The 26,741-nt window shown below is 34.9% G+C and overlaps 3 protein-coding genes across 11 annotated transcripts; 2 read left to right on the top strand and 1 right to left on the bottom strand.

Moving 5' to 3' along the window:
• Window positions 1–295: 295 nt before the first annotated feature.
• Window positions 296–9,178, bottom strand: LOC110719961 (KH domain-containing protein HEN4-like). 4 transcript variants are annotated; one of them, XM_021898960.1, is made up of 8 exons: window positions 9,004–9,178; window positions 6,303–7,068; window positions 5,190–5,645; window positions 4,817–5,071; window positions 4,177–4,512; window positions 3,749–3,825; window positions 3,540–3,651; window positions 455–598 (listed from the first exon to the last, which is right to left on the bottom strand). In XM_021898960.1, the coding sequence occupies exons 2-8, from the start codon at window positions 7,005–7,007 to the stop codon at window positions 455–457; spliced, it is 2,085 nt and encodes a 694-aa protein (XP_021754652.1). In that variant the 5' UTR covers window positions 7,008–7,068; window positions 9,004–9,178. The 4 variants fall into 4 exon arrangements, with proteins under 4 accessions (XP_021754653.1, XP_021754652.1, XP_021754650.1 ...); XM_021898958.1 differs by having other exon boundaries at window positions 6,303–7,039; window positions 8,969–9,178; XM_021898959.1 differs by having other exon boundaries at window positions 6,303–7,039; window positions 9,004–9,177.
• Window positions 9,179–13,564: 4,386 nt separating this feature from the next.
• LOC110719935 lies at window positions 13,565–15,235 on the top strand. The gene is made up of 3 exons (XM_021898916.1): window positions 13,565–14,570; window positions 14,659–14,738; window positions 15,200–15,235. The coding sequence occupies exons 1-3, from the start codon at window positions 13,775–13,777 to the stop codon at window positions 15,233–15,235; spliced, it is 912 nt and encodes a 303-aa protein (XP_021754608.1). The 5' UTR covers window positions 13,565–13,774.
• Window positions 15,236–16,335: 1,100 nt separating this feature from the next.
• Window positions 16,336–23,298, top strand: LOC110719963 (folylpolyglutamate synthase-like). 6 transcript variants are annotated; one of them, XR_002511196.1, is made up of 6 exons: window positions 16,344–17,072; window positions 17,382–17,522; window positions 17,710–17,770; window positions 18,419–18,741; window positions 19,547–19,935; window positions 21,223–23,298. XR_002511196.1 is itself a non-coding variant. In XM_021898964.1 (5 exons), the coding sequence occupies exons 3-5, from the start codon at window positions 17,430–17,432 to the stop codon at window positions 18,587–18,589; spliced, it is 330 nt and encodes a 109-aa protein (XP_021754656.1). In that variant the 5' UTR covers window positions 16,346–16,877; window positions 16,992–17,072; window positions 17,382–17,429; the 3' UTR covers window positions 18,590–18,817. The 6 variants fall into 6 exon arrangements, 3 of the variants coding, with proteins under 3 accessions (XP_021754656.1, XP_021754655.1, XP_021754654.1); XR_002511195.1 differs by having other exon boundaries at window positions 16,347–17,072; window positions 19,567–19,935; XR_002511194.1 differs by having other exon boundaries at window positions 16,336–17,072; window positions 18,419–19,935.
• The last annotated feature ends 3,443 nt before the right edge of the window (window positions 23,299–26,741 follow it).

The raw sequence follows: 26,741 nt of genomic DNA on the forward strand, positions 1-26,741 counted from the left end.
AATTATACATAATATATTAAGACAAATCCAATAAGACCCAACACAACTACGTTTTTTTATTTATATATTATTCACTTATTGTCAAAATGAAGTACGAAAAAATTGCATCTAAAGTCAAAATGGAGCAACTAAATAAAATGAATTATGTTGATGTTGATCTGTTTTCAAATTTTATAATCACAAATCGGAATGACTTACGTTGAACAATTGCATAGTCAAGACCGAATTAATTTATTGTGTGATATTCCAATTGAAAAAAAATAAATAAATAAAAATGATGCAACGCCAACAAAGATAGAAAAAAAGAGTTCATTAACCAAAATCTACTTTGTATATTCATTTCATGAATATGTTGGAAAAAAAGTACAAGGTTCAAAGTTACATTTTGCAACAACAAAAAATGACTACTCCCTAAATGTGGTCATGAAGGGAGACTACAAGCTCTTTCAACTCGTCAAGAAGATTCATTCTCAAGCATTACAAAAGCTTGGATAAGACTTTGTGCAGCATGAGTTTGTTCAGGAGTTCCAGAAATGATGATGACGGTTTCAGGAGCACCTGGTTTGGGATCTGTGATTGTAATCTTTGCATCAGAAATCTGCACAGGAAGCAAAAATAAGGTGTACTCAGTCCAAAATGTGGTAATAAGGGTCACAATGAAGCAATAAAATCATATACGAGCATTTCTAAGCAAAATTCTCACTTAACCAAAAGCAGCTTTCAAGAAGTACCAGCAAGCAATAAAAAGATATAATTGTCAAGCAGCATCAATAAACTCTTGAAATAGGAACACAATAGTAATCCCTAAGAATCCTCTCGCACTGAAGAAATAAATAATCTCTTTGCCCGACTCCCCATGGTATATACCCCTTCGTTTCACTTTTAACCACCACCACAACTGTCACTATTCCCCCCTCCGACTGATCACCTAATTACCAACAATGCTTGTTGTTCCACTGCTTTCACTCCACCATTGCCAGTGCTGCAATGGCTTTCTCTTTTTATTCTTTTTCTCTCATTCTGTACCAGAGCTGCAGAGTTTTCTTATCCTTTGCATCCCATTCACTCCAAAACTTTTATATAACCAATTTCGTCATTCCCCAAGGCTACCTTCAATAATGATAAATTTTACATAACAGCAGCACCTCTAGAAAATACTGTCGTGCAAAGTTTATAAATAAAATTTAGATAAACAAGTCCACTGAACTTCCCTTGAAGCCATCAGCAACCAAATGGTACTTCGTAATTCATGTGATTAGCATACAAAGAATCCTCGTTACTTGGGACTTATTTTGCTAACCCAGAAAGTCAAAATAGAATTTTAGTCATATCAATCTTTATGTATTTTGTATAACCTGGAGAAAATGATAGTGAGCAGAGAAAAATAACCATAACACTTTACTGAATAGGTATTATGACAGCTGAGAATGCTATATCATGACATGCTCAGAAAGATGGATATGTCAGCAGATATAGAATAATCAAGCAACTCTGATGTATATATAAGCTGCAGAATTCCTCTCAACCAGCAGATATTGAAAAATGGGAATGTTGATGTAGTCAAAAGGCACAACAAATTATAGAAAGAAAGCTGTTGCTCTCAGTCTCAGCATGCCAACAGCTTACTTTTTTTATAAGAAAAAATTGTATATTAATAAGCTGAAATTAAGTGCATGAAAAAAGAAAAAGAAAAAAGAAAAAAAAAAAAGACAAGCTGTTCTCTTAACAGAAACCAAAGTAAGACATTAACCCGGTTTCTTTGAACCATCCTAATCCCAGCTGCCTTAGCCCATAATGAAGCTATATTAGTGACTTTGTACCATAACAACAGAGACAACAGAGACTGCTAAAAAGACCCTTAAATTTTGCACCAGCCAAACACACACACACACACACCACATGCTTGCTGTAAAGCATTTTGTCACAACAGCTTACAGCATGGACAGATAAAAATAAATAGAGTTCACAAATAGAATTAAAGTGCTATGGGTAATTAATCTTCTGTCCAGATGGTGTAAGATATAATTTATTCTGAACTTGTAGAAGTATATAGAATTTTTGTTGTTTGTAGTGCTACACTTTGTGGAAGGCACTTTTCTACTAAAGTCTCACTATAAACTTCAATTGCCCCTACTCAGAGTGTTTCATTAAATTTAGCAATCCTTCACTCATTCAAAAGTATTACACAAATAAAACAGCATACATCCCTCTAAAAACAGAGGGATTTTTAAAATATGGTCAAAGGATTATGGCCCTGTTTGGTGGTAGCGTTTAAGGTAGCGATTAGCATTTTGACCGGCCAAAACACTACTAGAAAAAAAAAATAAGAGTGTTTGGCAAGGTAGCGGTGTAAGTAGCGATTAGCGGTAGAGGTAGCTTTTAGGTAGTTTTTCTCAAACGTTAAAAATAGTAGCGTTTAAGAGTAGCGGGTAGCGTTTGCTAATTTTTGATAACTTTTTTTTTAACAATTTATATTATTATTAATATATTTTAGTAATGCAACCACCACTTTTGCCAAACACCCATACTATCAACCGTTACTTTCACAGCTAACCTCACTATAATTAACAGCTACCTGCTACCGCTAGTTTTGCCAAACGGAACCTATTACGTTTGCTTCACCAACCAATTGAGTTCTCACATATACGGTCTTGTTCTTTACACATTAAAAAATGAATCCAAACAATGCTTATTTTATGTCTTTACACCCCCCCTCCCCGGTGGTCCCATAATTTCACGGGAATTAAGAAATGAGGGATAATGTACATGAAAAAGGGAGAAAAGTACGACACATGTGAGTTGGACACAAATAATAAATACATTTAAAAATAAAAAAAATAAAAAAAAAAGAGAGAGAGAGAGAGAAAAGTACATAAAAAGTAGGTGAGGGCACATAAATAAGAAATGTGAGGGTATTTTCGATAGTGCAATGGATAAAGACAAAAATAATAAAGGTATTTTAGATATTTCATAGTGTCTAAAAAAGGAGAACAAAAAAAAAAAAAAAACCGGACAACATTTTGGGACACCCAAAAAGAAAAGCAAGAACTATATTATGGGACAGGGATGGAGAGAGTACCACTTTACCTAGTTCATTCTCTTGTATACCACTTTCCTTAATTTATCAGCATATTAAGAGCAACTTATGTATTATACTTCCTCCATTTTTATTTACTTGGAAGTTGGAACACAACATCTTGGCACACATTTTAAGCAACATATTAGAATAGGTAAACGGAAAAATTAATAGAAATAATTTTACAACCAATAAGAAGAAAGTGTTAATTTGTTACGATTTGAATTTTATAGCTTTATTTGTCCGTTTACCTTTTTTTAATTACTTCCCCATATAGCGTACCAAGAAGGTACGTTGCAAGGAAAAAAAAAAAAAATACTAATTATTATGCATACAGCTACAACTATTTGAATTAGATACTAAAGTACAACTCAAATGTCAACACAACTGATGACTGATAACAAGTTACATTGCTCTCGGCCAACAACGGAATATGCAGGATGATGATATGTCAAAAATATACCTGTCGAATTTGTCTCAAGCATCCACCATCCTCTCCATATATTATAGGTACAAGAGAACTGGGAACAACTACATCCACAGTCGTATTTGTGATTACAGGTTGTGGGCTTCCCCTTTACATAGCAAGAGATAGACAATGCAAATCCATAAGCAAATTATTTCAAGACTTGATGCAAAAAACAGCAATTGACAATTTGTATAAGAACATACCCTCCAAATCCAGACATCCGTCTTTGAGGGGGACCACCATGATCCAACAAGCCCATAGGACCACCATGATCCAAATTCTACAAGCAAATGGGAGAGACCAGTCAATAATCAAATTCCAGAATGGCAATAAGATAAGCCACAATGACAGATATAATTCATAGTGCTCATTTGGTTGACATGGAAAATTGAAGTCCCATAGGAAGTTGAGTGGGGGGGGGGGTAATTTAATTCCCATGTTTTGTGGGAAGAACAAACTCCCACGAATTTCCCCTTCATTTTTATTTTTGTGTCAGTCAAACAACTGCAATGATACTCACAAATTCACTTCCTTCATTTTATGTTGCCAACCAAACAAGCACATAGTTACTCTAACGTATCTATCAAATAATAAATTTAACAAATACAAGAAGGGAAGGGGGAAGAAGTACCTGGGGATGCCAGGATCTTTCAGAGATATTAGGACCTCCATGTCGATGAATATCGTGCATAAATGGTGGATGTTCATCATGAGGATGAAATCCACCATGCAAAGGAGGCAAACCAATATAATCAGTGTTTCTAAATGAAGGGCCGTGTTTTGGAAACATTCCTGGAGGAGAGACTTCTCGTCGTCCCATAAATGAAGGAAAAGGGGGTGCTCGATCTGAAAAGGCAAGATTTGAAGGATGGTTGATGGAAGGAAATGCATCACGGAAGAAATGATGTTGAAGTCTTGTGGTTATCTGCAAAAGTGCTTCTTGAACTACTTCCAATTCTCCATTAATCTGGTCAAACAAAAGCCACAGAGGGGAATGTATAAACACTAAAATTATGCATGCTTTATAGGATTTTTAAAAAATACTAAGAATATAAAATCTACTGCAAAGAGTGCATACCCTTGTAACATAAAGTTATATCATTTACAGAACATGTACATGACAAATTAATATAGACAATTATGGCCACTGAAAAAGACAAAATTTAACAAAAAAAGTTTCAGAATAACAGTCCAAAAAAGTGTCAATTTTGCATATCTAAAGCAAAGAGTTATGCTTATATAAACACAAATTATTGAATTAAAATGAATACCTGAACAACTTCTTCATTCTCAGATGCACTCTTAGGGATCTGATCTTTCCCCAAGATACGAATATAAGCCCCAGTAACCTTACGCATCTCACCAATGATTGAGCCACCTTTACCTAGAAGGCAGCCAATTTGATTGGAGGGAACAAGAAGCTTTGCCATTACACCCTTCTCCTTGCTATCAGGTATAGCTTTGGCAACACGATTTAGCACACGAAGAACTGCATCCTGAACAGCAGATATCCTATCGTCTGGATGCTGCAGAAATTAGGCAACAGATATTAGTCGGCTCATACAAGATGTATATGATTCAAAGAAATAACAGTGATGTTGTCATAATAAGTGCGAATTAGGTGATGATATGCAAAAACAATACCGCTGGGCCAGATACAAGTATCATGCGTTCCTCTGCATCCGAAGCACCTTCAAGAACTTTAATCTCACACCCTGTTTCATGCTGGATAGTCTTAATTACAGCTCCGCCCTTTCCAATCACACCTCCTACCCTCTCGCCAGGGCACAGTAATCGAAAGATTACAATCTCAGGAGCATCCATTCTACCAGGCATAAAATTTTCATGGAATTTGGGAAACAATGGGGGGGCACCTGAATGAAAATCAGCACTATCACGAAATCCACCACCCAATGCCCCATGAGAAGGCAGCGACCGATGGGAATAGGATTCAGGCCTTGGAACATGATTACTGTGTGGTTGAGACGTGGGTTTAAAGGAATTAGAAGGAGAAGAATCATTATCATGAGATGCATTTTCCAGAATCTGATCTGAAGCAGTTCTGAGTGCTTTCTTTACAGCATCAGCCAGTCCTGTGATCTGCGAATAGAATGTGACCAAATAAGGCAATTTAATTCAATGTGCAATTATAATGAGAGAAAAAGAGGCAAATATAGTTCTACTACACAAGAACACCCAAGTTAAACATTTACATCACAGCTGTAAGTCTGTAACATATCATTTATTTGTCACATTTATATTTCCGTGGCAACTGATTCAAGCAAGATAAATGGAAGGATACTAATAGATTCAAGGTAACACAATATGTAAATAATAAAATAAAACTCTTGAAAATGTGATTTATCAGACATTATTTTAAGATAAAAATAAATGGAAGAGCTTAGAAAGGAAATCTTATACAAAAATTCTCATAATTGAATAAATCAACAAGAAAGGGTGAGCTTTAGCAAAAAGTTCATCTTCATATAGAAACATTATAAGCATGCCTATTATTAAAGCACATCATACTCACAATGGAACATTGTAACCAATTTGCCTATGAAATAAAAATCAAGAATAGTGCCAGCCCTGCCAGGGATGAAGAGTAATTTAAAAACTAAAAAATGGAAAGGATGTGGAAATAAGAGACAACTAATAAATCATATGCTGGAACAATATGGTCTGGTAACAAAAATCCACTGACAACGCCCAAAATTAACCAATCTTGTAATTCAAAAGATAAAAATCACAAATCACCTGAACTACTTCATCAGCAGAAGATGCACATTGAGGGAGTTTGTCCCTGGGAAGAACTCGAATCTGAGCACCACTTTCAGCAGACATCTGCTTAATGATAGAGCCACCCTTTCCTAAAAGGCATCCCACCTGACTGGAAAGCACAAGTAACCTCAGAGTGACTGTACCAGATCCATTGCTTTCTTCATTAGTGTATTTTGTCTCCCACTCCCCTTCAAAAAAAAATTTAAACAAAAGTAACAAAGCATTCTGCACAGATGAAGTTCCCTTCTTGGACAATAGATCATCAACATTTGTAGGAGTTTCCTTGTCAGCATCGTTTACATTGTGATCTTCAGAACTGCCTTGCTCTTTGGATGACTTAGAGTCCTCATTGTCAATCTTTTTATGTTGGTTGCTGCTCTCATCTTCCTTATCGAGACCCATTATAAAGATTACCCTCTCATCACATCCAGAAACGGAGTCATCAATTCTGACTTTAGCACCAGTTTCTTGGCGTATTTGTGATATGATATTGCTCTTCTTTTCAATTACGCTTTCAATTCTAGAAGATGGGCAAAGAACACGGAGAATGGCACCTCCAGATGACGTCTTCCTAGGCTGTTTTGGTGAGTTAAGACTTGCCGACTTTTGGAACTTTTTCCCATTTGAGTTCTCATGGTTTCGACTATGCAGTCTCTTTGCAGGTGTTAAAGAAAGAGACATGTTGAGATTAATGTCCCAAAGTCAGCACTAATCTGCATGGAATGCAGCAATATAAAAATTCCTACGGAGGTGAGTTCAACTTACAAGAATGAGCTTTGGTAGCAACTTAAACTATTAGGTAGCAATTTAAGCCTTGTTATGCACTCAGTAGTTAGATAGAGATAAAAGAAACTGAATAGCTTTAGCCTATAGCAGGCTAGCAGCTAGCAAATAGCTTGTCTGTTAACAAGGTAAATTTGACTAACTAACAACATAAAATGTGTTTGGTAAGTCAAATATAGACATGGTTGGTGTGGATAATTCATAGCATTCAATACTAGCATATTTGACCATGAGTTGTATGCCTATGAAAATACATACGGGATCGAACCATTTCATAATAATTCTTGAAAGGAGCAATTTGTTGAACATTTGTATTAGAATTTTAACAAGTGCATGTTTTCAATTGTGAGTGAAAAATTGAAAAAGAAGTCCACAACAAAGAGAATGAGAAATTACAAAGGGGGGCAAGAATTCAAGAAGTCTAATACTCCACATGACCGAAAAAGAAATAAAAAAACTCCAACTCGAATTTCAATACTCCAATCTCGAATTTCAATAGAGAAAAAGACATGCGCCTAAAGAGAAGCTAAAAATACCGCTCGATCCCATGAAGAAACCAAAGAAGCCTTTGAAACACAGAAAAAGATAATATTCCTTTGCAACCAAAGTACCCATAACCACCAAAAAAGCAGACCTTTTTGCCCCCCAAATTTCACATGTAAACTACCAAAAACCAATAGTGGACAAACCACTTATTTCCTACCCAACTAAGTAGTTTTTGCAACAGAATTGTGGCTGTAGGACAATACAATAACAAATGATTCTTTAACTCTTCATTGGAAGACATAAAAAGCACAAAATATGAGATAAGGCCTTGATTGGTCTTTGAATAAATGCAAGACAATGATTTACTTGCTATAGAACAAGTCCTTCCAAATTCAAGTAGAATGAGTAAAGTTTGAGAATTATGATTTTTTCTTTTTTTTTCATAGGTGATGATTAAAGAAAGGCCAACTTAAGGACCCCAAGCCAGCCACACTCTCCTATCATGATTCCTCAAAATCCCTTTGATTTTATGCATGAAACTGTTATATATAAGTTAAGAATAATTGGATCAGCTAAATGAGAAATTAAAAATAAAAAAACGTACTAACCCACCATCTTTTCCTAGGACTTGTGACAAAATTGAAATTCTGCATAGCATTAACTTCCATATGCCTCCTTCTGCACCCCCCCCCCCACCGCTCTTCCCCGCCTCAAATTACATGCATACATATACACCTTGACAAGCAATTATTTACAACTCATTCAATATTCTTATGGTTTAAACAAAAGACACAAGCTTGCTTTACCATTATGAATCTACAAAGCAGCTTAAGAGTTCATATGTTCATAACTTCATGTATCTCAACATTTTATCTAACACTCATCCTATTTTTGCCTCCCTTTTCCTCTCTTCCCCCATTTACTTTCATTTTACCAACACATCAACATTACTCCAATGCCTCAAAAAAGCATCCGCCGGGGGCAGCAGTTGGTTAAGAGGGGTCTAATGAATCAGGATTCAACCTTGAAATATCAAACACGTTGTCTTCAATTGACCCTTGATTCGAAACACAAAGTCTGCTGCTTGTTCTCCCAATTTCTATATTAGACTACAACATTACACTAATTTCAATTGAATTCTAAAACCCATGAAAGATAACACCCATAAATTCAATACTAAATTCTGCAAAGTTCTACATAAACATATTCAAGCATATGAAAATGCATAAGCCCAGAAAGGTTTGTCCTTTATAAACCGTATGGTGAAATAATAATGAAATTTCAGAGACTGAACCCTAAAAAAACCAAATTCATAAAGATTTAATTAAAATTTACAAAACCCTAATAAAAGAGAAGCAAATAGATCAGGTTACCTCGTAGAAGAGCAGCAAATATTATTGTGAATTACCTTGTTGTTCTTCTGTTGGTGTTTCTTTTTCTGTGTTCTAATTTATTAAAAGCTCAGTAGTCTGAGAAAATTAAACCGGCACAGCCGCTATAAGAAAATGATGGTGTTCCAGGTTCACAGTTGAATCGCACACCGCGCTCTATTTTACTTGTCATTTTAATGATGATTCTTCCCATTTTATAATTTATTTATTTTATTTTTTTTTACCCTTTTTTAATAGCGTTTTTTTTTGCTGACACGCACTAAAATGCAGACCGGATAACCCTCGATCGATCGAGTAACCCTAATCGATTGAGTAACCCCTGATTGGTTGAATAATCTCTGATCAGGTAACCCTTGACTCATTAAACCCTAATCGATCGAGTAACCCCGGTCGTACCGTTTGGCGAGCCACATAGGAAGATTTTTGCTTTTTTAATCTTACCCTTTGACCGTTAAATAATTTTGGATGATTTTAGATAATTTAATTCAATTGACTTTGATATAATACTGCCTTAGTCCCAGAATCACTGATATGTTGGACTTTTTTCACTATTCATATATTAAACTTTGATAATAATTTTTCATTAACATAGTGACAACATATGTATTTATCATAAAATATGTTATTAGATAGGTGTTGATAATAAAAAATTCTTTGTTATCTCTTCTCTCTCTTCAAACCTAGCCACCATAGTAAAACTTAAGGGCTGCCATCGATTTTATCGATGGTAAGCCCCGAATTCCTCTTCAATTTGATGTTTTTAGCCAATAAAGATCACCAACAGTATGGTGATTATAGTCAATCCCTCCATATAGGGTTTAGTCGGTTCTCTAATGGTGTGATTTTTAGTATTGTTTATTTGTTTGTTTATTTTTCATGTGTGCAGGGATACAAATTTGGAAGATTTGTCTTGCAAATTTGTGGAATTGTGAATCTGTTGGTTTAGGGGTGCAGATTTAGAAGATTCATCTTACAAATTTGCCGATCTTGATGACCAATGTAACACTCCCAAATCTCCCTCTACGGAAATACCGTAGAGCTAGACTTAGGCGCATTACCGCCGCATGATTACACAAGGTTACTCAAACTTTCTAATTAAAAACCACAACTTCACAGCGGAAACTCAAACTCTTTCTTTATAATGAAAATAGTAACCAATGTTATGAGTACTCAAAATAGAAACAAAGACCAACATTCCTAGATTTAGGTGAAGCATATCCCAGGACTTCCATATGCTCAATTATTGACTACACCTGAAAATAGTCAACACTGCTTACACAGGTTGAACCAAAACAAATAGGAAATACGGATTAGCAAAATATGCTAAGTACGATAAGTGCAAGATAAATAAACTCAATTTATTTGCAAACATGCTTTTAAAATCAATTCTAATAATTAACCCAATAATCCAAACTCATTACTCAAAACCAATTCCAATAATTCAATATTTCAATAAAATAAATAATAAACCAATTCCTCTTTTAAAATCCAATTCCTCACCCGAGTGTGCACACCCCCAAGCTAGTCTTCTTATATTGCAAGACTATTCTTGAGGAAAGACTCGGTCATATAAAGCCCAAAGTCTTATCAACCAAATCCGCATAATGGGATTACTATCAACATGCTTGTAAAGATTTAATAATAATAATTCAATAATTCCAATCATTATAATAACAGCTCAACACTCCTTTTTATTTAATTCAACAAACTTTCAAAATTAAACCTGTTTAAAACATGACAAATAATTTAATTATTCGAAACATGATATAAAATCAATCCTTCAATTTATTCATTAAAACCAATTCTTTAAACATACTTTTATTTCATAAATCATAATTCAATTCAATTTAATTCATTCATCATAAAAATCATACAAAACATGCATATTCAATCCAATCAATTTCAAAGGTATCTAGCCACCTAAACGTACCTTTAATCCTTGCTTTCAACACAAAAAGGAACTTCAATCACTCTTGTCAAACACACCCTACAAATAAATATAACCTTAATCAATATAAGTTAACAAATAATCACAACAATTAAAATAAAACCCCCACCTATATGTACATGAACCTAATAAATTATTTCTCATAAACTTGACTAATAAACTGATTTTATTTAATTAAAAATACTCATTATAATTTTTATAAAACCCCATAATAATAATATAATTAATTAAGAGAAGAGAAGAAGAAGAGGTTGAAAACCAAGGAAAAGAGGAAGAAAGGTGGCGGCAAGGAGGGGCAGCAGCCGGCGACAGGTGGCTGCCGAGGTGGTGGGGGAGGGTGGCAGCCGGCGTGGAGGTGGTGATTGGTGGTGGTGGTCGTGCAAGAGAAAGAGAGGAGAGAATTAGAGAGATTAAGAGAGAAATTAGAGAATTTGGTGTGAGCGTTTAGCTATGATTCAAGGGGTATTTATAGGCTAGCCCATGCAAGAATTTTGGTAGGAGAATGTAGGAAGAATTATGGTAAAAAGAATTAAGGAAACTACTTGGAGAAAAGAGCTAAAGAATTATGGAAAGTTTAATATTAAGGTGACTAAGGAATAATTAATTTATGGAAAGTATGTTGTCATGAAAAAAAAAATGGCAAATGGCTTTGCTTGGGGAATAATCAAGGATGATATAAGGTAGGGAAATAAGATTATCAAATATATAGGAGATGGGAAATAAGAATTAAGGAAAAATAATAGATTTAAGGAAGATAATTAAAAATAAAAATTACCAAAATAAATTACCCAAAAATCAACCAAGATGGCTGAAAATTTTGAGCTTCCATAGCTCAAATTTTCGGACCTCTTTAGTAGAATTTAGGAAGTAATTTTGCTAGATTTTAAGGATTAAAAATGATTATGTAAATAATATATATTGTATAAAATAATTAATTAAGAGAATACCAATTATTCACTAAATAAATTAACTAAGAAAATGAGATTTCCCACACTAGGAAAATCCGAAATTAATAGCCAATCATTAGGAATTTTCAAACCTCCTAATAAATAATAAATATATTTTTTTTGCTTAATTAAGATATCCGAAATATATATAAATAATCCGGTTTTTAAAATAAAATAAATGGATAATAAATCTTATCTAAAATCCAAAAATAATACTTTTGGCGTCAAAATTCAAATATCATTGGCTCCAAAATTCAAATTGTAAAATAAATTACTAAAATACCCTTTTTAGAAAATACGTTTAAAAAAAATGGGGTATTACAACCAATCAAGTTTTATCACTTTTGCGACTATACATCAATGAAACTCTGTCAAGAACGATGCAAAGACATCTAAAATCATTCAAGAACAGTTCAGAAGCGATGCCATTAGTTTAGAGGTGTTAGATACTTATATTGAGAATTTCGATTTCTTAAAAGGATGATTATAAGTGCTGAATGACTATTATTATTTAATAAAATCACCCCTCTTTATTGCATTAAAAAAAAACATAGGTATTATTAATGGGATTTGTTAAACATCGCCCGCGTTTTTCTACATAAAGCCCACATTTTTTAAAAATGTTGACATTATTGCCCTTGTTTTAATTTTTACCGAAAATAAAATTTTTCACTCATAAAAAATGTGGAGCAGGACTGGATCGCCGAGTGAAACCGAAGAGCCCTCAACGTCGGGTAGATGCACCGGAGAGACGCCGTTGACGCCGGAAAAGGAGGTACGAAGCCATCTAAAACCACGAATTGGCGGCTGGCGTCCTGCCGGGACGCCGTGACCGTAGTGGTGGCGCCTAGCCAGGACGCCGCCACCGTAACTCTGGCGCCTGGCCAGGACGCCGCCACCGTGGCCTTGGCGTCTGGCCAAGACGCCGCCACTATTTTTTTTTTTTTTTTTTAATTTAATTTAAAATTTGTTTATTTTTTTTTTTTTTGTGTTACAATTTTTTTCTTTTTTTTTTGTTTTTTTTTTTGTTTTGTTTTTAATTGTTTTAATTTGTTTTTGTTTTTAATTTATTTATTTTTTATTTTTTTTTTACAATTTTTTTCGTTTTATGTTTTTTTTTTGTTTTTTTTTTTTGGTTTATTTTTATTTATTTAATCTAAAGTTTTGTTTATGTTTTTTATTTTTGTGTTTTGTTTTTTTTTTTTTTTTTGAATACTTTTTGTTTATTTCTTTGTTTGTTGTTTATAATTTATTATTGTTTTTGCTTTTGTGCTAATGTTGTGTCAAATGTATTAATTTAATCTACTCTTATGTGATTATATTTATATGTTATTGTTGCAGGATTATGGTGGAGACGGAAATGATTATAGTGGGATTTTTGTACACGATGGTCTGTTCGAAGATGCTCAACAAGCGGTTGATTGGGCGAAACAGGTTGCAATTAGATCAGGTTTTTGTTTAGTAGTAGCAACTCATAAATCTCAACGGGATGGTAGAATGGATCGCATTTTGAGATGCGACCGTTATCGCAAAAGGGAGGAACGAGATTTCAGTCAAGCGATTCGGTTTGATACAAAGCGGAAAGGTTGTGGGTGTCAGTTCAGAGTAAAGGTTCAGCCATCGGCCATCGTCAGCGATTGTGAGGGAGGTCTCTTTGCCCCTATAGCGGAGCTGTTTCCGGAGTCGAGCCATTTACTGTGCACATGGCACATCAACAAATGCGTGAAAGTCAAAGCCTACAACCTTTTCAACAAGAACTTAGATTCAGCAGAGAGATTGGTAAATGGTAAGTGGCGGAAGATCCTGCAAGCTACCACGGAGGCAGAGTACGACCGAGCCTTGGATAACTTCAAGGATGCATACCAATGGTGCCCGGCAATCGTAGACTATGTGATGCAGCAGTGGGTGCCTCAGAGGGAAAAGTTTGTCAAATATTGGACAAACCAAGTTCTTCATTTTGGAAACACTACTACATGTAGAGTTGAGAGCGCTCATAGAGCTCTGAAGGACTGGATTGATTCTTCCACCTCTGCTCTGGATACACTGTTCGAGAGAATAAACAAGGCTATTGATACTCAGAGGAACGGCATCAAGAACTCTCTCGAGGACTCCAGACGGCGACATGGCACGATGTATAGCCATTTCATATTTAAGATTCTCCATGGTCGTGTGTCACACTACTGCTTGGGGTTGATTCTGAGCGAGCACACCAGGATGAGGGAGTTGGGTGATGAAGTGGCTATTCGGTGCGGATGTGCTATATCGGTGACTCATGGACTACCTTGTGCATGCACCATTCACCGCGTAATTACGCAAGATAGGGCGTCGTTACATGTTGATCAGGTTCATCCATTCTGGCGGACGCTCGTTATCGGAGAGCATGCTGTTCCACAGACAGTCAACCGTGAACAGGAGGAGTTGGAGCAGTTTCGTTCGATGTTTGACCAAGTGTCCTCCAGCCACCCTTCAGTCATTCGTAGTGCTACCCACGTACTTCATGACATGTTCAACTCGTCGTGCTTGGATCATGAGGAACCTGAGGGGGTCGAGCGACCACGGGGCCGACAACCACGGCGGGAAAGGAGTGCGTTTGAGTACATTCGTGGTCGTGGTCGTGGTCGTGGCCGTGGTCGTACATCGTCATCAAGTGGTAGTCAAACATCTTCGTCGGTGAATATGCCCGGCACCGGTACGGTACTTTAGTTTAATTTACTTTTTAGAGTGTTTGTTTAGTTTTCTGCTAACTTGTTAATTGTGTTTTTTGATGTGTGCAACAGGCAGAATGGACATTGAACATTTTCCATATAAAGACAGGATCCCTAACATCATGATGCCGTTCCTGGACGGGTGGAATGATGTCCTCCCAAATACGGGTAGCGATGTGTCCTAGAAAGCTAGGAATCACACTCCCGTCTATAGGTCCCCCAGCCACCTCGCCCCTCACCACCCAAGAATCATTAACGGCCCTCGACCGTTTTCTGCTAACCGCAGACACAGTGGACGCAGATGATGTGCCAGATCTACTAACAAATCTACCATCTCTACCCTTACGCACGTCTACCCTACGCGTCTCATACACATCATCAAGCCTCTGACTGAATGGACCGTAATCATCATATGGTCCACTCTGATCGTCCACATCCTCATCTGCATCCTCCTCCTCCTCCTCCTCATCACCATCATCATCTTCATCATCCTCAGAATAGTGCACCCGTTCTCTACGAGCCGAGGCCGAAATACCACGGGATCTAACGTGTCTGGGCCCCGAGCTCTCCATTGAGTTCATCGTACTTCTCATAATGTCCATACTCTTCCCAGCCCCAGAACGAAAATACGATGCCTAACACAAAATAACAAAACATGTAATATGCAATATAAACATGTAATATAAACATAAAAAAAGTAATTAAAATAAATAAATAAAACAATATACATATGATGGAAAATAAATTAAAAACATTACAAAATATTAACAACCTAAAAATAAAAAAATTAATAACCTAATAAATAAATAAATAAAAAATTGGAAAAAACAAAGCAAAAAAAAAAATTACCCAAAAAAAACAAATTGGAAAAAACAAAGTGAAAAATATAAAATTATAAAAACTTAAAAAAAGAAGAACATCAAAATTTTAAAAAAAATTTATAACAAAAAAAAGGGAACATAAAATTTTTTTTAAGTAAAAAAACTAATTCAAAAAAAAAAAAAACAAGAACAATAAACAAGAACATAAAATTAAAAATTAAAAAAAAAAAAAGAGGAACATAAAATTTTTTTAAAAAAAAACCAACAAAATTTAAAACAAAATAAAAAAAAAATCAGAAACATAAAATTTAAAATTAAAAAAAAGAAAAACAAATTTAAAAAAAAATCAAAAAAAAAATAATTATTTTCGAAAATTAAATTTCAAATTTAAAACCAAAAAAAAATTAAAAAAAAAAATAAAAAGGCGGCGGCGCCTAGGCCAGACGCCGTGACGGTGGCGGCGGCGTCTAGCCCAGACGCCACTACCACGGCGGCGGCGCCTAGGCCAGACGTCGGTGCCGTGGTTCTGGCGCCTGGGCCAGACGCCACCGCCACCGTCACGGCGTCTGGCCTAGGCGCCGCCGCCGTGGTTGTGGCGTCTGGGCTAGACGCCGCCGCCGTGGTGGTGGCGTCTGGCCTAGGCGCCGCCACCGCCTCCGACCTTTTTTTTTTTAATTTTTAAACACAAAATTAATAAAAAATACCTTCTCGCCGGAAAACCGCTGTCCACCCGCCGCCTGTGCCGCCACTTCCTTGCCGGGCCGCCTCGACATCGCTCGGAAAGTTTTTTAGAGAGAGAAAGTGGAAGTAGAGAATTGAGAGAAGAAATTGTGTTTTTTACTTTGAGGGCAAAAGTGACAATTCACTCTAATTTTGTGGGCTTTATGTGGAGATTCGCGGGCGATGTTTAGCAATTGAGTTATTAATAAGTTTCATAATATTAAAATTTTCATTAATACTAGATGAAACTGTGCGATGCCCGATTTGTATCCCCCAATCCCAACATGTGAGTAGTTCAACTACTGTTCATTTCTGTTACTGTAGCTTAGTAACAGAGCATTTCCTTCCCTACCGTTGCTCCAAACAAACTCTTCTTCGTCACGTTTTTTCCTCATTCTCAGTGTGCTTTCATGGATATTCCCTTACATCTCCTTCATTTTCTCTCTCGACGGTTCTGCACCAGTTACGGCGATGGATTACAATTATAATATCGCAATTCTCTTTAAATCTTAGCCATCTTGAAGCTCTTGTTGATCATGCTCAATTCTCAAGGTCTGTAAACCCTAACGCTAACTATCAAAGTACTCAGTTCTTTCATGATTTTGTCCTTATGCACCACTTACGGCGACGGATTCTCAATTCAAATGTTGCAATTTTTTTGTGGGTTGAATCGATGGGCAATTTGTTTGGTTGCTCCGCCTCTGGTGAGCGGCTGGTGTCGGCAACGAGAGACGAAGGGTCATGGAGTGGGTATTTTTTTTTTTTTTTTTTTTTTTTTTTTTAATATTTTATTCCACATAAAAAGCATTAGATCGATGTTCAGATATCTTTTTGGTTGGTTGATTCCCATTTCCAATTGAATAGGAGAGTAGAAATTGAAAAAAAAAGTGGCATGTGTACGTGATTATAGCTTTGAAGATTCAGATTTGCTCAACTATTTAGCAGGTAACTCCTTTATCTAATTTCGTCTCTTTCTCTCTCCTCACCAACCTTCATTCACTCAAATCCTAAGCTTTCATTCATCATGTCAGCAGGTAACATCTTATGATTTTGATGTAATTTTCATATCATACATTATTTCTATAATGGGTAATGATTTTTCTGCATAACTATGCATTACAATGAAGAATTACATTAAATTTCATCTGGGTTTCTCTAAACTGCAGTCTTTGATTCAATTTGTTCAACTTCAATGATATATCCCCTGTTTTAATATTTTTTTTTTTCTGGGTTTTTTTTCAATAAATTGTAGAGGGTGGTGATGAATTGGCGAATCCTAAGCCGTCGCCATATGAGGAGGCAATGAGTGCGCTGTCGTCTTTGATTACTACTCGAACTCGTGCTGAGAAGAGCAATAGCGGTGATCACTTTGAGTTGCTGTTTGATTATATTAAGGTTATATTTCTGTTATTATGCTAATTTTCATATCATTTTATCTTAAATTAGTTGATTATATGATTATATTAAGGTTATAGTTTTGTTATTATGTCTGATTTACATTATTTTTTGTCTCAAAATTAACTGTTTTTTCTTGGGATTATTAGGGTAATAATGTAAATTGTGTTTGGGTGAGATTTTGTAGATATTGGAGGTGGAAGAACCAATTTCTAAGTTGAAGGTTATTCATGTGGCTGGCACCAAAGGTAAGGTATTTGTCTTCAATCCTTTTATGTTAATTAGATGATGAATCTGTTAAATGTATATGTACATGTCATACACTCATACAAAAACATATCTCCGTGTCATATGGAAATGTTGCAATTAATTTGAAACCAACGGAGTATTTCTGAAGTGCTGAATTAGGAAGCGGAATAACATGAGGCTAAATATTATTATTTCATTGTGTTGAGTTAATCGGTATCTCATTTGATGGTGCATCAATGTGTAAACAAATACTACGTAAATAAAAAAATACAAGTAAAAACAAAGGTCCACAATGACAACTCAACAAAATGTATTTCATGAAACACCGATTAAGAATGAAGAAAATTTTACCTAAATTTTAGTGAAGAAAATTTGATGGGGTTGTTACAGTTCAAAATATTATTATTTTTTGTTGTTCTTGACATATTTGCTGAATTGGGGTTTTAGTTGTGAATTTGGTATGGTGTGTGGTGGATTATGTATTTTGTTGATTGAGTAGAGGTGATCATTGGGCGGGGCGGGGCGGGGCACAATTTGTTTATGGTAATGTTATACTGCTATATGAATGAGCAGTATGGTAGATTGCTGCCCTTATTGATTATGTGGAAAAATATTGTACTAATGGGAGGACTACTTGCTGTATGCAGTTTACATGTGCAATTGATGACTTGAAAGCCGGTTTACGGAGACGGGGTCCTGATAGTTTGGGGACCAAAAAGTTTATCCTTGAAGTGAAGGATGCAGAAGTACATTCTTATGTTGCCAGGGATGAGGAAACTGAAAGGGAAAACTCTTGTTTGCACGCTATGTATGCGTGATTGTAAACCTTTTTGTGATGGAGAGAGTGGAATTGGAATGCATCAGTCTGTTGCAGAGATGTACTTTGTTGGTGCAGTATTACAGTTGAGGGGAACAAAGCCAGTTATGCAGCCGTTAGTCAGTGCGACTGGGAATGTCCTCATTTATAATGGTAATTTCAATTTTATGTATATTTGTTGTAGATTGAAAAGGCCCGAGCAATGATAGACAAAAGCTTTATTAGTGTAGACCAGTGAACATCCATGATTAAGCTTTCGAGAGGCTTGTTCTCTCCCTAACCAGCATTTGAGAGTTTGGAGCTCACTACTTTTTAGCAATATTCAGTATGCCTTTTCCCAATGGCTACTCGCCCTTATCTATACTAATCTGATGACTAATAAGTAATAACAGAATAATATTAGACTACCCATAATGCTCCTCCTTTAGGTCTGTTCAATACATCAATCTACATAATTTCTACTCCAAAATAATGCATTCCCAGGCAATATCTAGCGTTTATGATCATGTGTAGTTCATGTGGCAGCATAGGATTATCTTCCTCTGCATAAATTGTACTTTATGTGATTAGTCTAAGTTTCTTGGTAGTAATAAGAAGTATTTATTACTCTCTGCATTAATTTTATTGGTTAATTCCAGTGTGTGTACATGTGGGCTTCAAACAATATCTGAGGATTATGAGCTTTCTGATTTTTGTAGGATTTTTGCTACTTTGTATTTTGATTGAACACAATCAATGCTCACGGGGCATTAAAATAAATATTTTGTTCCGAATGTGTTTTTTTTCTTCCTAAAATTAGGTGGGGGATTGGAAGTATGAGTTTGGCTTCATGTTAGCTGACATTTTGAAGCAAAATTAAGTAAATAATTCAGACATGAGATTTGATCCCGGGGCAAGGACAGCTAATTCTGATAGGTTTATAGCTGATTATGAGAATGATCATAATTCCTATTGTTAGTCTGCTTTGTTAAATTTCAGAGCAAAAGAGGAGGAGATTGAGGAGGAGGCTCTTTAGCGAGTTCAAGCCCAAAGAGTGCTAAAAACTTAAAAGAGTTCAGGCTCTTTACCCTCTTATGGAATGTGCTGCAGAACATCAACCTCAGAATGTGCAGCCTCACTGTTCAAAATGGGTTAAGTTCTATCTTTAAGAGTTCATCTTCTGAAGAAAATCCTGAAATTAAGGTTTCATCTGCTCTGCTCCCATTTTACAGGGTGGATTATTTGTCCTATTGTCCAAATTAGATGATGGCGATGACATAGATCTCTTTGATGGTGAGACTGAGGAAGAGCAGAAAGCTGCTGAAGAGAGAGAGGCAGCTAAGAAGGCATTTGGAAAGAAGAAAGAAAGTAAGATTTCTCTTTTGAATTGTGCTTAGTCGAGTTTGTTGCTTGTAGGTGGAATTTGTTTGTCAAAATTTTATTCTGAAACTTGTGTGATCGCAATTTCGATTTAGTCTAATTGCTGAAGAGAGGAATCATGTGAAAGTCTATCATTGCTAAATTTTTTATCATTACACCTGGATAATAAGTGTTATACATGAACTAATGCTAAGCTTTTTCAGAGACTTTTATCCTACACCAGAAGAACTATAGCCCTCTTTCCCTTTGGAGATGGGAAAATTGGTTAATTTATTATCATATATACTTGGCAATTATCTCAGATAATGTTTCATAATACGGATGTGGGTGGTAAAACTTTTAATCTGAAAATACAGTGATCATATATCAATTGAATCTAATTGCGGAGAAATTATGTGTCTTTTATCTTTGTCTGTCAAGCGTTAAATTTCGAGTGTCACACTTGTACACTGGATCTTATAAAGAATATAAACCACAAATTGTACACTAGATAATTGGTCCTATAAACCACAAATTGTACATCTTGATAATGGGTCCTATAATGGCTGCAAAGCATGATTACATCCCTTCCTCTACTCCCTCATAACTAATGGGAGTAGTTGGTTTGAATTTCATTAGTTAGATTGTTGTTTTTCTTTGCTCATACTGATGTCATCTCCATGTCTGACATATTTTAGCGTAATTTTTTGTTCAATATGAATGTGGGAGTAGTATCATCTAATTTAAGTGGGTTGTCCAGCTTTAGATTGGTTTCCATTATGGGCTATTCTTGTAGTTCTTAATATTACTTCTAATCACAAGCTAATGTAGTATAGAACTTTGTATTATTCATACAATTTAACACTATAAAACAAACAACGGTATTTTAGTTTAGTATATAGTGGGTTTTTTTCTGTCAAAAGTGTAATAAATCCACATACTTATTAAGATATCTGTAGGTAATTTTACAGATTTTCTTTAGTTTTTTATTTTTTTTTTATTTTTTTTTAATATTCTTATATGCTGAATTCCTTTATAAAGGATGTCAAGTTATCTATTTCTATGCATGGTTTCTTAGGCTTTTGACAAGTTTTCATTTTGAACAAAGAAAGTTGAAAAAAAGAGTCTGAATCTCCACGAGTAGGAGAAAAGTGTGAATCATATTGTACAAATATATGCCCTATATTTTAGCTTTACCAATGATTTGCTAGGTTTTACCGTGTTAACCACTGAATTTGATAAGCTTTTATTGCTGATTACAAGACCTTATCTTTGCTCTGCTTTGTCAAATTTCAGGGCGAAAAAGGAGGAAATTGAGAAGAATAAATGGAGGGTTGTGACTTGTGAGCAAGCTGAAGCTCAACTAGGCCAAGTCAAGGAGGAGACTAAACGTTTTGCTTTGATTCTTAAGGTTTTTCTTTCTCCTCTTTCTAATTTTTCCTAGCTGAAATTTTATAGTATTTAGAATTTGTGCTTGTCCCTTTTAATGAACAAAATGAAAGCAGATATTCTTTATTTTGGATTTAATTTCTTTAATTTCTATGTTCATTATGTCTGATTGTATAGCAAAAGGATGGGAACTTCTGATTTAACTCACTGAAATTTTATAGCATTGAGAATATGTGAATAAGGGGTTATATTCATTTACACCTTCTCCATTGGAAAGTTTACGGAGGCTTCTTAATCTACTCTCTGTCTTAGGCTATTCATCTTTGTTTAAGTTTAAGGCTATTCAAATTGATATACTAGGACTTTGTCTGGTCTTGTAGAGCAACAAATAATAGCATAAGTTCTATTTGGGGCACTTTGTAAGATTTGTTACTGTTTTCTTAATTTCTATACTCCATTATATAATGTTGTGGGCTATGTAGCCTCTTATATATTATGTGAGTATTTCGGTTTATTTATGAGGAAAATTCATTCATTTGTTTTATTAATCATTCCTATGTATGTTCATATTGATACGTGTATATTAACATGGAAGTAGGAAAGACAAATTTCATCCTCACTTAAATTTATTTCGGGTTTCTCATGATCCCTCTACATCGAATAATTCTCAATTATAAAAGGATAAGGAGTGCCCAAAGGTTTTCTATTAAAGGGTTTAGCTTTATGCCCTAAATTTTAACTATCCAGTTCAAAGGTTGTCGTTAATTTCTCAATTGAGGGCTAAAAATTGGGGTGTTGTTGTTTGGGGATTTCTGATAAATGTTACATGTGATACCTTGCAAAGATTGATGTTAAAGTTGTGCATTTGTTGTGTGATTGATTTAGTTCATCATTAGATAAACAAGGTAGCTAATTATGAATGACTAATTTTGATTGAAGATTGGTTTTAGCTTTAAATTAGTGTTATACTTCTTGATCCCTGTTTGTAATCTTGGAGTATTGAAATTGGTGTTGTCGCTTTAATGTTGAACTCTGAATTATTTTCTTTGTTAAACCATAACCAGAAACTATAAGACGACGAGTGGAGTGAAAAAAAAGAGTTTGAGAGAAAGATCTGGGGAGATAGCAGTGAGTTTTAGGGAAGAGGGGAGGAAGGGAAAGTGGTACAGTGAAGGAGGGAGCAAATAGGAAGGGATTACTAAAATTACAATAACCAGAAAATATGAGTGGGGAAAGAGAAAGGGAGTGAGAAAACAAGGGTCAAGATAAAAAGATAGATTGATGGATATCATGTAGAAAGTGGCCTTCTAAAATTCACGTTCCATAAAAAAATGAGTAACACAAGGAGATAGAGCCCGTAGAGGAAAAGGAAATGAGAAGGGAGGAGGACTGGGGGAGGGGGGAGTAGCAAGGAATATGATATGATTTTCTTTGTTGAACATATCATAAAAGACGGGTTGAGTGAAAAGAAGAGCTTGAAAGAGATATCTGGGGAGATAGCAGTGAATTTTAGTGAAGAAAGAGGCCTTCTAAAATTCACGATTCATAAAAAAATGAGTAACACAAGGAGAGAGAGCCCGTAGAGGAAAAGGAAATGAGAAGGGAGGAGGAGAGGGAGTAGCAAGGAATATGATATGATTTTCTTTGTTGAACATATCATAAAAGGCGCGTTGAGTGAAAAGAAGAGCTTGAAAGAGATATCTGGGGAGATAGCAGTGAATTTTTGTGAAGGGGGGAGGAAAGGAAAGTGGTACACTGAGGGAGGGAGCAAGTAGGTAGAGACTTACTAAAAATTACAAAAACCATAAAATATGAGTGAGATAAAAAAGGAGAGTGAGAAAATAAGGGCTTGGAAAGATTAATAGATAAATTGATGGATAGCAAGTAGGAAGAGCCCTTCTAAAATTCACAATCCGTAAAAATGAGTAACAAAAGGAGATAGAGCCCATAGAGGAAAAGGAAGTGAGAAGGGAGGAAGGGGGGGGGGGGTAGAGGGTCGGGGGAGGAGAGAGTAATATGATACTTTCTAGGAAATCTGGCCATCAATTCTGAACAGAAATCACGAAAGAATTTGTGTCGAAGCTATTTTCAGGTATTCTGCAATATATTGAAGCACACCTCTGCTCTCTAAATCTCTTTACATTCTTGTAGTCTCCTGCTTTGTTCACACATGTGATCATGGGATCGCCATCAACTTGGCATTTGGAATCCTAACGCATGTTGGTTAGTATGAGTTACAGTGTTGTAATTATGCTGCTATATTGGATGATACACATGTGGTTTTTGGAGAAAGAATCAGTCAACATCTAAGGACCAGAGATCTGAATGCTCTGTTTTCCAGGAATCTAAGAACTGATATAGGGGTAATAGGGTCATTAAATGTGTGATTGCTTTCTCTGTTCTTACCTCAGATTTTAATCAAAGTGTTAAAGATTTGGTATGTTTTATGGGTTGATTCTTAATTTTTATGAAGTTTGTCTTTCAGAACATGCACGTGTGAAAATTCAAATACATGTCGTATCAATTGGTGCTATTCTTTAGTGCTGTGGTGCTACTTCCTGTTGGGTAAGACTTTTCACTACAATCAGGTAATTATGTCCACTATTCAAATGATTTACTTGGTATGCTCTGTAACTTGGACTCGAGAACTCAGATTAACTAAACATTGAAAACCCATCACACTGCTTAGTTGGTTATGTTACTTTGAATTGAAAAGTAATTGTCTGATCACTGGTGTTGGACTAATCAATGTGAGTTGTTCTGCTATTGCATAAGAGGGGTAAAGAATGGTTGCGACTGTTGGTAACTTAATTCATAGATCAAGTTCTTGGCCACAACTTGAAGTCAATGGTGCTACCAATCGAGGACAAGGACTTAATATTATTTGTATAGCTTTGCTTTTTATATCGAGTAACCTATTATGGTGCTAATGTTGTAATTTGTCTTGATTTGTATACATTGCCTCTATTAAGGACTTAAGGTATGTTGTAAAGATAAGATTTGAAATGGATGGATTTGTTTAATGTGAAATTATATGCGTACTATTTTTGGACTATAATTCAAATTTTAGCAATCAAAATTCGTACTATATTGCATACCTATTTAGAGGGTTCAGATTTAGAAGGTTGGTTTCTAATGTAGAGTATATAATAGTGTATATAATTTTTTATACTCTACGTATTTTTTTGATCAATTTTCGGAGCTGATTTCTTATTATTAACAATTATTACACCATCCTATTAATGTCACCTCAAATTGAAACGTTGAATATTTTTGTTGGTTAGTATGAGTTACGGTGTATTAATTATGCTGCTATATTGGATGATACTCATGTGGTTTTCGGAGAAAGAATCAGTCAAAATCTAAGGACCGGAGATCTTCAAGCTCTGTTTTCCAGGAATTTAAGAAATGATAACAGGGGTAAAAGGGTCATTAAATGTGGGATTGCTTTCTCTGTTCTTACCTCATATTTTAATCAAAGTGTTAAAGAATTGGTATGTTTTCTGGGTTGATTCTTGATTTTTAAGAAGTTTGTCTTTCTGTTTGAATGTGTATGGTTTTGTTTGATATCAATATTTATAATTGTAAAAATGGGTTATATTTTATGGTACACAAATTGAGCCAGATTTTTTTGGAAGTCCAAGAGCAGACCCCAAAGATGTAGATGCAATTATACTAGGTGGAGGTGCTAGGGCTCACCTCTTACTGGCAGGAAAGTAAGCCAACAGTATGATCTTGTAGAAAGTTTTAAACTTTGCTTATATCTGATCTTTTGTTACCATGGTTATAGTGCTCAATTAAAATGTAAAAAATTTAGTAGTATGATGTTGTAGAAAGTTTGAAACTTTTTATAATATTCAAGTAAAATGTTATATGAATGTTCAAAACCCTCATCAAAATAAACATGTAAATTGGTAATGTGCGAGTATATTTGAATTGGTGGACTTAAGTTGGTGAAATGGTATACAATCTCTTTTAACTTGTGAATTTTGATGATTTTGCACTGGTTCTGTTGTTAGTTTTAGATATTAGGTTATATTGATAGGTTTTTAAGCTCTATTGTTATTTAAAAATTGAAATTTGATGAATTGTTTGGTGTTGAATGTTGTGGGTAGTTGAAATTTTATGGATTTGGAATTGATTAGGGTTAGGATCTAATGTTAGGTTGTTTCAGGTGGTGGTTGTTTTAATTATAGAATGTTAAATTGACGGGTTAGTGGGTTACTAAGTTTTTTTGTCGAGGAATTGTTGATTTTCTAGTCGAGGAGGATGGAAGAAATATTAGATGGTAGAAAAGACTGAATATTTGAGATGATAGAACAGGTTAGATTTCTGTTTCTGTGCTTTTCAGGGCACAAATTAACATGGGAAGTGATCTTGTGTGGATCTTGTATAAAATTTAGAAATATTGAATATTTGAGAGGAATAGAACGGGTTAGATTTCTGTTACATTGTGCTTTCCAGGGTACACATAAACATAGGAAGTGATCTTGGTTTGGAATATATATATATATATATATATATATATATATATATATATATATATATATATATATATATATATATATATAATCAATGATTATAAATATGACTATTATAGCTTGAAAAAATAAATTATACGTTTATATTTTCAATTTTAGCTCAAGTTTGAATTGTGTTACGGAGAATGAATTTATGGTTTGAGTCAAGTTTCATTTCAAACTACAACAAGGCTCGAGCTCGAGTTTTAATTGGAATTGAAGTGAACTTTGAATTTAAATCACTGCATATATTTAATCCCTTTTGGAAATTGTAATGTGAATATGAAAGTTAAATCTTGTTCCTTATACATGAATTATTGATATTGTAGATTTTCTACTTGGAGTAAGTACCATTTTCCTTTTGTTATGAAGTATCTATTGTGCTATGCAATTTCTTGAGATACCTAGCTGGCATGGAAAGTTTTGATATTGAATTGGATGAGGAACAATGATGATTCTTCATTTAGCCCATCATAAGAGGATTGGTTGCTAATTAAGACTCTACAAAGAACTGGAAAAACAAGGGATCAGCTTACCAGAAGGAAATAGGAAGTAGAAAAAAAATAAAAAAAGGGGAAGGACCGGTAAAGATTGTTATACAATGTACGAGTGCAATTCCTACACTCAACTTTGTGAAGGGTTGGATTACGATTGATAATCAATTTATTTATGATTTGGAGGAGACGTATGATGTAAGCATAAAGAATAGTTTAATATTGGATCTATGTATTAAGGTGTATTTAATAGAGATTTTGTAGTTATATGTGCAAGTTATTTTTGTAATAGAAATAGAAATGGTTTTATTACATAGATATGTATAAAACATAGTCTTTTTTATTTTTTCATGAATACATTGGCATTTTTTTTTATTTTTTTATTTTTTTTTGTAGTTTTAGAGAGTTTGCT

This window comes from Chenopodium quinoa, unplaced genomic scaffold, assembly GCF_001683475.1.
Source record: "Chenopodium quinoa cultivar QQ74 unplaced genomic scaffold, ASM168347v1, whole genome shotgun sequence".
Classification (NCBI taxonomy): domain Eukaryota; kingdom Viridiplantae; phylum Streptophyta; class Magnoliopsida; order Caryophyllales; family Amaranthaceae; genus Chenopodium; species Chenopodium quinoa.

What these genes read in the sequence shown, in the direction of transcription:
- LOC110719961 (XM_021898961.1), bottom strand. Translation starts at nt 7,007, where the DNA reads ATGTCTCTTTCTTTAACACCTGCAAAGAGACTGCATAGTCGAAACCAT. An exon ending in CTGCTGATGAAGTAGTTCAG is followed by an intron (nt 5,646 to 6,302) that starts GTGATTTGTGAT and finishes TTCTATTCGCAG; the next exon opens with ATCACAGGACTGGCTGATGC. An exon ending in AAAGATCCTGGCATCCCCAG is followed by an intron (nt 3,826 to 4,176) that starts GTACTTCTTCCC and finishes ATTTGCTTGTAG; the next exon opens with AATTTGGATCATGGTGGTCC.
- LOC110719963 (XM_021898962.1), top strand. Translation starts at nt 17,430, where the DNA reads ATGAGTGCGCTGTCGTCTTTGATTACTACTCGAACTCGTGCTGAGAAG. An exon ending in TGCTGTTTGATTATATTAAG is followed by an intron (nt 17,523 to 17,709) that starts GTTATATTTCTG and finishes GAGATTTTGTAG; the next exon opens with ATATTGGAGGTGGAAGAACC. An exon ending in TGGCTGGCACCAAAGGTAAG is followed by an intron (nt 17,776 to 18,418) that starts GTATTTGTCTTC and finishes TGCTGTATGCAG; the next exon opens with TTTACATGTGCAATTGATGA.
- LOC110719935 (XM_021898916.1), top strand. Translation starts at nt 13,775, where the DNA reads ATGCAGCAGTGGGTGCCTCAGAGGGAAAAGTTTGTCAAATATTGGACA. An exon ending in GGTGAATATGCCCGGCACCG is followed by an intron (nt 14,571 to 14,658) that starts GTACGGTACTTT and finishes TGTGTGCAACAG; the next exon opens with GCAGAATGGACATTGAACAT. An exon ending in TCCTGGACGGGTGGAATGAT is followed by an intron (nt 14,739 to 15,199) that starts GTCCTCCCAAAT and finishes TACTCTTCCCAG; the next exon opens with CCCCAGAACGAAAATACGAT.